We start from the raw sequence: 14191 nt of genomic DNA, 5'->3' as shown, positions 1-14191 counted from the left end.
TGGCAGGAAATATTTTCGAACAATTTTCTGAGAGCAAAAATGTGGATTATGGTGTAGATTTCGACTATAAACCCTCATAGAAATATTGCAATCATAAAAGTGGTTAGCAAAGCCCTAAAAAATGATAATATGCCAGCGGGTTGATGAGAAAGGCTTCCCCGGCTTTGCGGCATCTTGGAAGACAGTTTAAAATATCTGCGACCACAAACAATAGTTAAAAAATAAAAATAAAATTAAAATGTTGATGAAAAGGGTCTTATCAAAAAATTCCTTCAATGAATCAAGTCTTCCAAGGGTGTACCCCTAGCCCAAATATGATGGAAAAACCCTGCTAAACAAGGGTTAGATTTCACAGCAAAATAGAGGGTTGGTTGATCTTAAACAAGTAATCTTGAAAACCCTTCGGCCAAGAAAACCTAGAAAGCAAATAAATGCTTACGATCTTGTAAAATTTGCAAACAATTTATTTGAGCCACAAAAAATTATAATGCTAATCCTTAAAGGGATAGAAAGATTCTAGCGGCTTCACAAAGCGATTTAATTTGGGTGTAAAGATAAGCCCCAAATCCTAGCAACTCTGCAAATAAGTTTTATTTGATGGACGACTTCAAAAAGCTAGACTTGAATGCTCTCAATTCCTAGCCGTCTAGGTTAGGAGAGATTTTGGCCCTCCAAAAAATACTTTGATTTCCTTGATTACAAGATAGTCCTCTTGTAGAATAATTTAATGCCAAATACATTTGTCCTCCTCTTCGTTTTTGCAAGAAATATCTAGAAAATACAAGAAAATATGTATAATGTGGGTGAAATTAATTACAATGTTATACCTATGCACAAGGATTTATTTACAAATTTATAAATTTTAATGCTCTAATTAGCGGATCTTAGCTTTGTAGCATAATTAAATTTGAAATAATTTGAGTGGAAAAATATTTTTTTTAATTTTATACCATGCCCAAGTCACTGCAAAACAATTGTTAGATAAGCTGATGAGCCAAACAACGTGAAGTCACTTCAAAGTCTACGTACTTGGGGCCTCCAAGCGCTGAATAATTTGATGATTTCTTTGCACACTTAAAAGATAGATTGTTAGTTTCAAAAGGGGTTTAGATACACATTTAAAACCCTTAAGATCTAGAGATACCTGCTAGATCGAGTGAGTAGAAAATGCTTCTCTAGAACCCAACTGCTAAAGCAAGATACCTATGCTAATAGATAATCCAACTACTAGCTATTGAAACAACAATATTCAATTTTACACAATTAGAGCATTAAAACATATTCAACACATACCATGGGTCATTGAACGAGAGACACCGTGAATTGAACCCCAAAGACTTTTTATTATTGCAAAATAAAATAGATCCAGCAACTTGACTCACAGCTTGCTTAAGATTTTTCGTTATAACTTATAGTACATGATGATCAATGAACAGCTCAATGACTTCCTTATATAGAAAAAATGAGGGTATCAAACCTCTCCAAGTGGAAATAACGGCTAGTTGCTGCTTGATCCATGCCAAAATTAAGTCTTGTTCCTTGATCTGGAAGGAAAATTCGAATTTGTTTCTGACGACCTTGATCCCGGTCTAGAAAATATTTTTTCCAACCTTTTTTCCTTGAAAATTAATCCTCGACTTAACCACCATGGTCCAAAGGTTTGATTTTTCTTAAAAAAATGATTTTTCCTTTGATGAAGGACCTCAAATATTTGACTTCTTCTGGACCCACGATTTTTTCTTCAAAATTTATTTTTCCACTTGGAGAGATTATTTTTCTCATTTTAATTTTGATATTTTTTTGATTAGTCTTCTGGCTAATTAATTTTCTTTTATTTTTGCCAGAAAATAAATAAAAAGACTTAAGAGGGGATTTAACATATTTTCAACCAATCTAAGTGGGTCTAAAAAATATTTTGGTAATGGTGTTCTAATTATGAAGAACCATTCACCAATAATATTTCTAGACACACTTTTACATCAAGATATTACAAAAATGAACCCTCAGAAGGGGAATTTACACATAGATATAACTTCTTAAGAATCAACCAAATTTTATGACTCTAGACACACGATCTAGTATGATAAAAATACATCGACTTGATAACACTAGGACTCACCTAAGACATCATTAGTGAGTTCCGCCCTAGCTTTGGGGTATATCTGGGAGGAAAACTTTGCCAATTATTTGTGTTTAGAAACACAAATAATTTGGGGAGGTTAAACAACTCCCTAGAGTGAAACCCTTTCAGAAGAATCATAGGCTTACCTAGGTGTTGTTACATGGCTTAATAGTCATACTAGAATTATTTTACAATAAAAATACTAGAATTTGGGATTACAATAAAAAACAGGAAGCTTCATTGTGATAATGATTCTGAATTTTTTTATCCCTCTGACAGGTACTCTGCTTCTTAGAATTGTTGACATGTACATGGTCAACATCTAGCTCTACTTGGGGACATGTTGCTTCAGTGAAGATATGTGAGAATCCAAAATCTACATCCAAGAAAACAAAGTAACATCAGGTATATATCCATTCTAATACATATCAAAATCATCATATACATCATCAAGTGTTGGAATAGAAATTTCTATTCTAACAATGAAATCTAAAGACATAACGACATGAAACATTAATGCTGAAGTGAAAACCTATTCTAATGACAAAAGTGAAACCTAGTCTAAGAGAATAGGGTTAGAAATACAATACAGAGATGTCCGGTGGCATCAAATGTCGTCAATGAAGTACATGCTAAGAATATGTCGACTTTCGGGCAGATTCATGGGTTGTTTCTTGGATGTGCCATCTCGAATTCTGAAGATGCTAGGACTTTGACTTATCTGAAAATCATGTTTTTCCCAACCATTAGATGTGTTGTCGCTCAAATTGTACAGGCATCTCGACAACGACTCAATTCAGGGGTTGTCACCCTGATCCCCAACCTCTGTGTTCTCGCTGTCTCCGAACAATTGGCTATGGGGGGTAGACCCTATGGAAATGAGATGATGAAGGACAAGTTGGGAACCAACGAGTCTGGGAGACACAGTTGAGCGGCCTAGCAACCTGGTTAAATTTAGCAAGATTTTAAGGATTAGGTTAAATTTATATTAGAGACCAGTGCCATATGGAGTTGATACTCCTGCTTTATGAAATTAAGACCAAGTAAGTGGATGGACAACTGCTGCTTAATGGATAATTGTCTAGCCTACATGAGATGCAAATCCTAAGACCTAGGTGTGATGCAAAGATATTGGTTAGTTTTAATTAAATGCCTAATCTAAGTATGACCTTCCCTTAACTGTTTTGAAGCTAGGCTCCAAGGTAGGTTGTGGGAAGGAGGCCAACAGGAAGCAAGTAAGGGTTTGATTAACGATACCTTCTGTTAGGCTTCGATCACCCGATGCCTCCGGTGCTGCAGAGATTGTGGCTATGACGACTGCAAGGTCACTGTGTTAACCACTGAAGAGTTGCTAAGCGTTTCAAGCTAGATGAGAAGGGTGGCCCTAGAGGTCTATCAACCAAGCTTATGCTTGGAGGTAAGTTATTAATGCAAATATACTTAGGATGCGATGCAAGGATGTTGAGTGTGATTCTCGAGTTAAGTTTGATTATGCTAAGTACTTCAATTAAGATTATTCTTCAATCACGACGATAAGTACTCATTAATGGAAATTAAGGGACAATCCTTAACCACAAGAGAATGTTAACAAGTGCCAAAATGAACAAGAGATGCCAATGAATGATTCACCAATATACTCAAAACAACAACCATAAGCCAATAGTAACAATTAGATTTCTATTTAGAACACTTAGCCAATAATTATCAACTTAAGGTTCAATGCCCTTACAGTTAGAAAGCATCAAGATGTATCAGCAAAATGATGCCAAATAACCATTTAAGAGATATTCATCTAAATCAACAAGCCCCTAGGTTACTTAGCCCTTCAATAAGGCTGTCAATGTCAGTGCTAGATTCTTTGAAAATTAGGAACACTTAGATGCAAATCACTAGATTCAAGATCACAAATTGTTCAAGATATATTCTTTAAACACAATTGCCAATTGCTTAATAGACATTCAATAATATTCTTTGACCTTAATGCCAATGTAAAGTTATCATTCACCAATAGATATTAGCCATGAAACAATAGACGCAAATATTAGGTATATTCACTTAATGAGATGAATGTGCTTTTAGGGAGTGAGTTTTATTGATTAGAAACCTTACAAAACAACAATGTTAGTGTTTCACCAAGGCAACCACTCTCAATGAGCAATTGTTATTACTAGAGCATGACACAATGAAATTCCTTTATGCTGCAAATCACATTCAAAAAAAAAAGCAATGAATCAGCCTTTAGGACAGCAGAAAATGAATTATGACACCAGTAAGTTTACCAATGACAAATGTGCCCAAACAGTCCTAAACTATTGAATTATAGCTCTTCATATGAGAAATGCAAACAGTGAGAAGATTTTTGATGAATGCATGTAAGAGATGAGAGAGGCAGCCAAGGGAGGCCTAACACATTCTTTCACCGATGATGTTAAGTTTCACAATTATACTCCAGATTTCAAGATGCTTATGACAGTTGTGAGATCAACCCAGAAATTGGATGCCTAAATTATGCAATGAAGTGTTAATTCCTTTAGATGATCTGCTAAATAATTTTATGCTAATTCCTTGAAGGATGTTGCCACTGATGTATTTTCAAATCATGGATGACAGTCATCAATTTCTTGAGAGACAAGTCAGTCAAACAAAAACCCAACTCATGCAATAACTTGTTGATTTATTAAGTAACTTTCTGGATTACTCTTACGTCACTTAAATGAATTTTTTATTCACTGCTAGGAAAAAATCAGAGAGCTGAATGTACCTTCTGCTATTAAGGGTTTTTAGGGTGACAAACTAGAGGTACCTTGGTTCGGAAGATGGCTAGTTCTCTAGTCCAGAACCTTTCTGATGTGATAATCACCTGCAAACACAGGAGTTCGAAGCCAAAACTCTGCAATTGACTCAGAAAAATTCTTTAAATAAATATCATAGTAGAGGAGGAAGAGGCCAAAAAAAAGGGCAGTGGAGGAGATGGAGGGCCAATGACAGGTTTAGGGAGGGCTGCTGTGAGGCAGAAAAGGGATGGTATAGGATGGACGGAGGCCAAAGAAGAGAAGCGGAAAGCAGGGGCGAGGGTAGGAGGGAGAGTGGAAGGCTAGGAGAGGGCCAGCGAAGAGGATAGGGAGAGAGAAGTGCAGGCATAGGAGAAATAAGGGGCTGCGTCTAAGGGCTGAAGGCTACGCTGAGAGAAGGAAAGGCAGTGGAGGGCTGGAAAGAGGTGAGGGAGGCCAGAAGATGGAGCTGGAAGGATAGCAGAGGGGAGGGGAAGGGCCACAGAGGAAGGAAGAAGCAGGCTGAGGGGGAAGAAAATCCAGATCAGAGGGGGCAGAGGCTGGAGGAAGGGCTATAACTTATAAGCCCACGACAAGGCTTCAGAGGCCCAACCAAGATTGCGGCAGACCGTCAAAGCTGATGGCAGGGGTAGAGGGACCCACGACAATGGTTTCCAAGCCCTAAATAGGCCAATGTCTAACCCAAGGAGTTGGAGAGAGCTGCTGCTAGGTTTAGGAGGCTCCAAAAATCAGAACACCTGCAAAACAACTTGAATCTGCTTCAGATCTTGAAGTTTCACCACAAATTACCACAAAAAATTCGTTGAAGGCTGATATTTTCTTCTTGAGTTTTGAGCGTTGAGCTTGGAGAATGTAATAGATGGTGGATCTTACCTTCTTAGGCCTAGATCCACCTCTAGAAACCCTCTCAAAAATTACAAACCTAATCCTCCATTAACATTCATTATCACATTTAGTCATGTGAAACAAGATTAATATCAAGTTCACATAACATAAAAGTACATTAATATTAAGTTGGAGCTCTCTGTTTGCTCCTCTAACAGGACTTGAATATGTTCTAAAAACTAGTGTTATGAAAATTGTGATAAAATTGCATGGTGAAGATGCTTGGGTGATTTTATCGATTTTTGCCAAGCTGAAAAAATTGTGATACAATTGTAAGAATCATGAGACGATCCATAAAATTGCTGACCAATAGACAAAGGCGCTTTAAGTGTTTTTTTGGGTTTTTATTGCTCACTTGCAAGCAGAAAGAAGTGTTTGGAGAGAAAAGGAGGAGGAGACTGGTTTTGCTTGAGCCAAGGACGAGGAGGACATCATTTTCCTTTGCCATCGCCGTGTTTTTGGACAAGAAGGACATGATTTTCCTTTGCCATCACCTTTGACTGTCATGGAATCGATCCTTGATTGGTTAGAGGAGGCATTGGAGGAGGTAGCAGGGGAGAGAGGAGGAAGTGACACTACCACCTTCAGGGGACTTAGATAGAGCAAGTTGGACTTAGCAGTAGAATGGGCACCAATAGAGAACATTAGAGTCCTCTTATTTTTATTCTAGAGGATGTCAGAGTCCAAAGCCGGCCCCAAGGCCTTCTTCCTCTAGAGGAAAAGCCACTACCTTTGCCCCTAAAAGGGGCAGAGGAAATCACTAGTTTATGCATCTAATTTCATTTGAAATGACTCATGATGATGAATTTGTTGATATTTTGAGGCTCTGTCAGGACTCAGGATTCATGACATGATTCAGTGTTGATGTGTGATGTAGCACTAGACATCTTATACATCTTATATATTAGTTTTGTTTTCATATTTATGTGTCAATTGATTTATTTGATGTTGTTGTTGCTTTCAATATTAAAAAAATTGAAAAATAATGAATAGTTTTGTATTTTTAAAAATTTGCCAAATTTTGCCGATTTTTATTGACATTTTCGCAGTTTTAACAATTTTTTGCTTTTCCGGATCCTTGGCAATTTTTTCACTGACATGATGATGTCAGCAACACTGCAAAAACCTGTATCATATTTGTCTAAATACTTTTTCTGTAGATAGCTTGGCTTTTGAGAGTTGTCACATTTTGGCATATTATTGCAGATACTTCAATGTTGCCTCGCTATCAGATAAACTTTCAAATTGACCTTCTCGATAAAACCTCAAAAGATTTTGAATATTTTTTTTTAAGTTTTTTAATTGATTGGCATGTTCAGCATTTTCCCTTCCAAATTAGTTACGTTTTCTTATCTATTCAAAGAAATCGATAGCCATGTTGAATAAAATAAATTCTCATTCATTTTGTTTTCATGTCAGTTTGTGATAGCATTGATAGTGCTGTGGTCATTCTGCAGATCTCTCGAATTCAAGAGCTGTACTTAAAGTGGGAGAATGATGACAATGTCAACTTAGTAATTATCAAGGTTTGATTGCACATCAATGAAATCAGTAATGTGGGCACTTTTATTTTTAGTGAAAGGACTGTTGTCTCATTGAGAATAAATATATACATATATCTCTCAACCTAAAAATTTCCCCAATAATGTAGATACGAGGTCAAACTCCCAGACCTTAATCCCCTATATAAATATAGATTTTTAAGTTTGTACTAATGAATTTTTAAAGTGATAAAAGGGCTACATAGTTGAAATGATAAGGTGGTCCTTTCTCAGAGTGGTAAACTTCAGGTCCAAGGATCATAAAGAATATCTGGTATATGACCTAGAGCTAACAATTGTGAAACGAAATTTAAAAATATCGACCATATAACATATTAGAGTTTATTATAGTAGTCATCCACAGACTAATTTTGATGTTGAATAGATGTGATAAATCTAACTTGTGTGACTTTGTAATGAGTAGGGAAAAACATGTGCAAGCATTGGCTTTGGTGGATAATATTGGATGATATGCAATAATTAGATCGCAATGGAATTTATCTAAAGAGAAAGCACATAGAAGGTAAAGAAGAACATTTAAATAACAAGCATACATTGATAATACAATACAAAAGGAATTTTTCTTAGCAGACAATGAACTATTGTATCTTAAAAGTGTATCTAGCATTATGTATTGATGACTCCAATTGAAATTGGTGGATAATATTGGATGATATGCGATAATTAGATCGCAATGGAATTTATCTAAAGATAAAGCACATAGAAGGTAAAGAATAACATTTAAATAACAAGCATACATTGATAATACAATACAAAAGGAATTTTTCTTAGCAGACAATGAACCATTGTATCTTAAAAGTGTATCTAGCATTTATGTATTGATGACTCCAATTGAAATGAAATTGATTATTACTCGATCTCTTTCTCCCTTCTATTTCTGCCCATCTTCACCTAAAAATTTCAATAGATTATTAATGGTCTTATTATTCATTTGTAATATGTGTTATTACTTGAAGTTGTCCCATGGACAACTTCCAATGGAGGTTGAATAACCACTTAAGAGAAGTGCTTCTGTGACCAGGATCGACTACTCTCTTGTTTTAAAACTCGTGCTTGCTAGTTTCAGGGTGCTATGCTAAGTAAAACTTAGAATTCAAAATTTTTAGGACTGACTCGTGCCAAATTCACTGGGTGATGCAGAAAAATAATGAGAAGAAAATTTGTATGATAATTTCAGATTAAGTAATTTTAAAAACAGCCCTAAAACACTGTGATTATAAGCAAAGAGAGCCAATATGAAACTCTAAACATCAAAACAACTTCACAAATTAGATGAACTTGTTTTCATTAGTCAGAGATACTGCGTTATAGTTTTGGTACAAATCAAGACAAGTCTGCACTGACGAAGTAGAGAGACATCCACAACAGTCATGACTTAATACCCTGTTAACTTATCAAGCTATCCAACTGTTGCTACAGACTTGGACAATTGGACAAAAAGAAGACTTAAGAAGTCTCGCATGCTGAAGAAGTGCACATAGTGGCACTGCTGATTTGCTCCTCTTTTAACAGAGATCTGATCTACACGTTTCATATTGCCAATTTTAACCATAAATTAAAAAATGTGCAATGCAACATCACCTCATTCAACCTTAAAATCTTGTTAAAAATAGATCAGGAAAAATGCCTAGGGTTGATAGAATGAATCCTTCTCAGACATGTATCACAACCACCTCATGCTGGGTGCTCCAAATGGCTAACAATAATATCCAAAGAGCTGAGATAAGACACACCAAAAGCTGAAGATAAAATACTACATTACAAGCACATAAGCTGCCTGAAATATTACATGAAAAGTTTTCAAGAGAATGCCTTAGATAGACCAATAATAGTACATCCCAAAGCATGATAGTGTTAGTGTTTGTGGCTCAGACAGGTATTTCCACAAGGGTGTCTACTTGTGGAAATTGTCATTAAAAGTATCCTATGTTTTTTCAGAAGTTTACTTTATCAATTAATTAATAAAGTGAACAGTTTTTTATTAAAACAACTTTTAATTAATAAAGTGAACAATTTTTTATTAAAGCGACTAAAGTGGGTCACTTAATAATTTAATTAAAAGAGAGCCATGGATCTCACAGTTAGACGTCGACTGTTGAAGATTGGGTTTTTGGCTCATGTCAAAGTTATAAAAGAAAGAGAGAGCAAAGGACAAAGACAGACAAAACATTCATTTCATAAGTCACATGAGTGAAGGAGAAAATTAGAGATCTGATTTTCAGTAGTAGTTCAGCAAGGAGAGGGCAGCCAATCTTCAGCAAGGACAAGCAGCTAGTCAGCAGCAAGGAAAAGAGCAGCCATATAGCCTAGCAGAGAAGGCAGTACAAATGTCCGTACTGATTTTGTATAGCCATACATATTGGAAGGCAGGCTGCGTCGATTTCGATACAAACTATAATTTTTAGGGTTTGTTGTTTGTTTGATTAATTTCTCAGAGCCAATTTCTGTTGATTTTGGGTAGCATCGGATGTGCTCTAGCTCCGAAATTTTGTGGAGGGGCTAGAACACATGAGATCTGCAAGACCCAGAAATCGTTTGGTGAAATTCCACCCGGATTGTATTTTATTAAGATAATTAATATTTTTAATGGGGTTCCTAAGTTTAAACTTAGAAAAATAAAAAATATTAATAGGTATTAATGAAAATATGGGTGAGAAGCTTCTAAAAGATGAGGATAAAGTCTAATTTAATCTTTGCCATTGATTAGAGATTAGATCACGGCTGTTGATTCATCAATAGGAAAAGTATAAGAGGAGACTTGAGGGTCAGTTGCAGATACATCGGGCAAATACTCAGTAACCCAAGGGAAATTGATTCTCAAGGAGAAAGAGTTCGATTTCAGAGGGAGAGTTGCAGGGTGAAGGAAGAGGAGGGTATCAACATCAGTCAGAGACTAAGGAGGAGGTGACGCAGTGCCTCATAGAGACAGCGCAGAGGGAGAGCTCTAAGAGATAGCGCAACTAGGGACACAGTTCTCACGCAGATGACACGGGGGTGACACAGTCCTCATGTAGATGACGCAGTCCTCACGCAGGTGACGCAAGGGTGACACAGTTAAGGATAGAGGGTCTCTGAGGTGTTAGAATTTCTCCAAAGGGAGGAGGAAAATTATCTTAGGTGTTTCCTTGAAGGTTTCTCTATGTGTTGCAAAATCATTCCTTGTAAAGAGATTGTTGTTGAAGAATAATAAATAAACCCTCATCTGCTGCACCGGTTTTCCCGCATTGGGTTTTTGCGGGGACGATTGTACAAAAATAACTGTGTTGATGTGATTGATTCTTGTGCTTGTATTTCTCCTTTATTTTCTCTATGTTATTATGTGACAACTGCAGTAGAATTTACTTTGATGTTTACTGAAGGGTTTTGTAAATAACTTATTGTGGAAAATAAGTAGGAGAAATAAATCAATTACTGTAGTAGAATTTCGTGTTTGAAATTTTCACATGGTATCAGAGCTGAGATCGGGCAACAGGATTAGAGAATCTGCAATGAGTCAGGAGCATGATGCTGGAGCAACAACTCAAAAGGACTCACGTAGTTCTCTTGGGAAAGAGGAAAGCATGAAGAATATGGATCACAACGATTCTATGTTAGCTTCCAGACCAGAAGAAGAAGTCACTTGCTTGGCAAGTTCTGCTTCCTCTAAGGTTTGGTATAGTGACAGTGGAGCTTCTGGGCACATGACAGGAATAAGAGAATGTTTCTCGAGCTATCAAGAAGAACGGATGAACTTCCAAATCACCATGGGAAATAAGTCAAAATGTACCCCCATAGGAAGAGGTACTATAGTTTTTCAAACAAAAGCAGGGGATTGACTTCGAGCTACCAATGTGCTACATGTGCCTGGATTGGGGATGAACTTACTCTCTGTATCTCAGTTACAAAACAAGGGCTATGATGTTTTCTTCATTGGGAAGAAAGTATATGTCAAACATCCGAGTTGGAAGAAGAAGGCCCAAATTGGAGTCAGAAGTAACAGACTGTATAAGTTACAACGAGAATCTCCAATGGCACTGATAGGCAATAGTGGAGAAAAATATTTGAATGGATTATGGCACAGGAGGATGGGGCACTTACACCATGGGGCTCTAAGAATTCTCAAAAGAACTGTCACGGGAGTTTCGGAGTTAAGTACCAAACGAGATGATGTATGCAAATGGTGTGCTCTAGGCATGTACGCCAAAGCAGCTTATTCCAGAAGTAACAGTAGGGCTAAGAGTGTTTTGGGATTGATACACTCAGATATCTGTGGACCCATGTCCACAAAAGCTCTTAGTGGTGCCGAATACTTCGTCACCTTCATTGATGACCATTCCAGGAAGACTTGGATCTACTTTCTAAAAACCAAAGATGAGGTTTTTGATCTATTCAAAGAGTTTAAGGCTCTGGTTGAGAATCTGACAGGGAAAGGAAAAAAGTGTTGCGCTCAGACAATGGTGGAGAGTACATTGATAAGGACTTCACTAATTTCTGTGCAAGGGAAGGCATCAGAAGAGAGTGGACAACTCCATATAATCTGGAGCAGAATGGAGTAGCAGAGAGGAAGAATAGGACTATTGTTGAAGTAGAAAGGGCAATGTTGTATGATCAGGATATGCCCAAATTTCTATGGGAAGAAGCATGCAACACAGTAGTATATGTACAGAACAGGACTCGTTACAGGGCATTAGGTAAGATTACTCCAGAGAATGTCTTCACTGACAAGAAGCCTGAGGTGAGTCATTTCAGAATATTTGAAAGTTTGACATACTGCCATATACCTGAAGAAAAGAGAAAGAAGTTGGATCAAATTGTAGAAAAAGGATATCTTGTGGGATATAGTGAGAATGCCAAGGCATATAGAATCTATCCTTCAGGAAATAGGAAGATCGTGGTATGGAGGGATGTAAAGTTCATGGAGGACAGAGATTTTAGGAAATCCCGAGAAATGCCTTTCGAAGAGCAGTACAAAGATGATCCATTGGTCCTGCCACTTCGACCAACACAAATCAACACCAGTATTTCTCCAAAAGACAAGAATCCAAACGTATCACAGCAGGTGGAGTCTCAACAGGAGGAGCAAATAGATCTACCCACTACCAGTGGACGAACGAGTCGAGAACTTGGACAAATACTACGGGATGCAGAGGATTTCATTGGAGCCCCTAGGAACGAAAAAAGGGGGCGTAGACAACCAGATAGATACCAAGCCTTGGTGGCTCAGGTTGGAGAACCCTCTAGTTTTCAGGAGGGCGTTCAACATCAAGAATGGGTAGGTGCTATGGTGGAGGAATACAGTTCCATAATGGTCAATGATGTCTGGGAAGTGGTGCCTAAACCTCAGGACATGTCAGTTGTAGGTTCGCGATGGATCTACAAGGTCAAATATGCTGCAGATGGCAGTGTGGAAAAATACAAAGACAACTTCGTGGCTAAGGGGTATGCTCAAAAGGACAGAATAGACTACGAAGAAACCTTCGCCCCAGTAGCCAAGTATACTTCTATTAAATCTGTGATATCCCTTGCAACACAGATGGGGTGGGAGATTCACCAGATGGACATAAAGACTGTTTTCATGAACGGGGTGATAGAAGAAGAAGTATACATTGAGCAACTAGAGGGTTTTGAGACACATGAGAAGAAATATCATGTGTGCAGGTTGAAGAAAGCCTTGTATGGGCTTAAATAAGCGCCGAGAGCATGGTACGGTCGAATTGATGGTTACTTGTAGAAGATGGGATTCGTCAAGAGTGATGCAGATCCCAACCTCTACTATCTGATTGTAGAGAATGAGCCTCTAATTCTGGTGTTATATGTGGATGACCTTTTTCTAATTGGTTCATCCAGGCTCATCAAAGATTGCAAGGAAAACCTAACTACAAAATTCGACATGAAGGATTTGGGACGGATGCATTATTTTTTGGGGTTGGATGTTTGGTAGTAGAATGGTGGAATTTTCCTTGGACAGGGAAGATATGCTACAAAAATTTTGCAAAGGTTTAGAATGCAGGACTGTAGACCTATGGCTACTCCAATGATTACCAACTAGAAGAAAATTGATGCGTCTAAAGATAAAGAAGTCGATCCCTCCTTGTACAAATAGCTCATAGGGTCCCTAATGTATCTGGTCAATACCAGGCCAAACATTTGTTACACTGTCAACACCCTCAGTCAGTTCATGGTGGAACCAAAGAGGGCACACTGGGCAACAACCAAGCATGTTCTCAGATATGTGCGAGGAACAGTCGAGCATGGATTAATGTACACCCGAGGCAATGACATTAGGTTGAGTGGGTTCACTGATGCAAATTGCGTTGGAAGTTCAGTAGATCAGAAAAGTATCACTCGGTACTGTTTCAACATTGGATTAGGAACGACCTCCTAGTGTAGTAGGAAACAAAAATCCATAGCTCTGAGCTCAGCTGAAGCTGAATATATGGCTGCCAGCACAACATTGTGTGAAGCTATATGGCTTAGGAAGTTGCTTGTGAATCTACTTAGGAGAAGGATAGAAGCGACCAATATTTTGTGTAATAATCAGAGTTGCATCAAGCTCTCTAAGAATCCAGTTTTTCATGATCAGTCAAAGCACATTGACACCGGGTGTCACTTTATCAGAGACTGTGTCCAGCGAGGGGCAGTAAAAGTTATGGTACACTCCAATAGGAGAACATGTGGCAGACATTCTCACCAAGGCTCTGGGAAGAACAAATTTTGTTTATTTCAGGGAGAAGATGGGGATGATTGAGAATCCATTTCATTAGCCAGAAGCAGATAGTGCAGGGAGTTGCAGTGCAACAGTTAGCAATGATAGTGCTATGGGTAGCATGATGCAGCATATTGAGAGGGAG

At 37.7% G+C, this 14191-nt stretch overlaps 1 protein-coding gene across 1 annotated transcript in view; it reads left to right on the top strand.

The window, feature by feature from the left end:
* LOC149156263 (3-hydroxyisobutyryl-CoA hydrolase 1-like) overlaps nt 1-14191 on the top strand; it is a 349800-nt gene that overhangs the window by 25026 nt on the left and 310583 nt on the right. Inside the window, exon 4 of the mRNA XM_089438049.1 lies at nt 7257-7325. Within this exon, the coding sequence (XP_089294175.1) occupies nt 7257-7325 (69 nt within the window). The remainder of the gene's footprint in view (nt 1-7256; nt 7326-14191) is intronic.

Source organism: Pinus tabuliformis, chromosome 9, assembly GCF_031772625.1.
Source record: "Pinus tabuliformis cultivar Carrire ecotype Pingquan chromosome 9, CPIR1, whole genome shotgun sequence".
Classification (NCBI taxonomy): domain Eukaryota; kingdom Viridiplantae; phylum Streptophyta; class Pinopsida; order Pinales; family Pinaceae; genus Pinus; species Pinus tabuliformis.
This window is presented reverse-complemented; position numbering and strand designations above follow the sequence as displayed.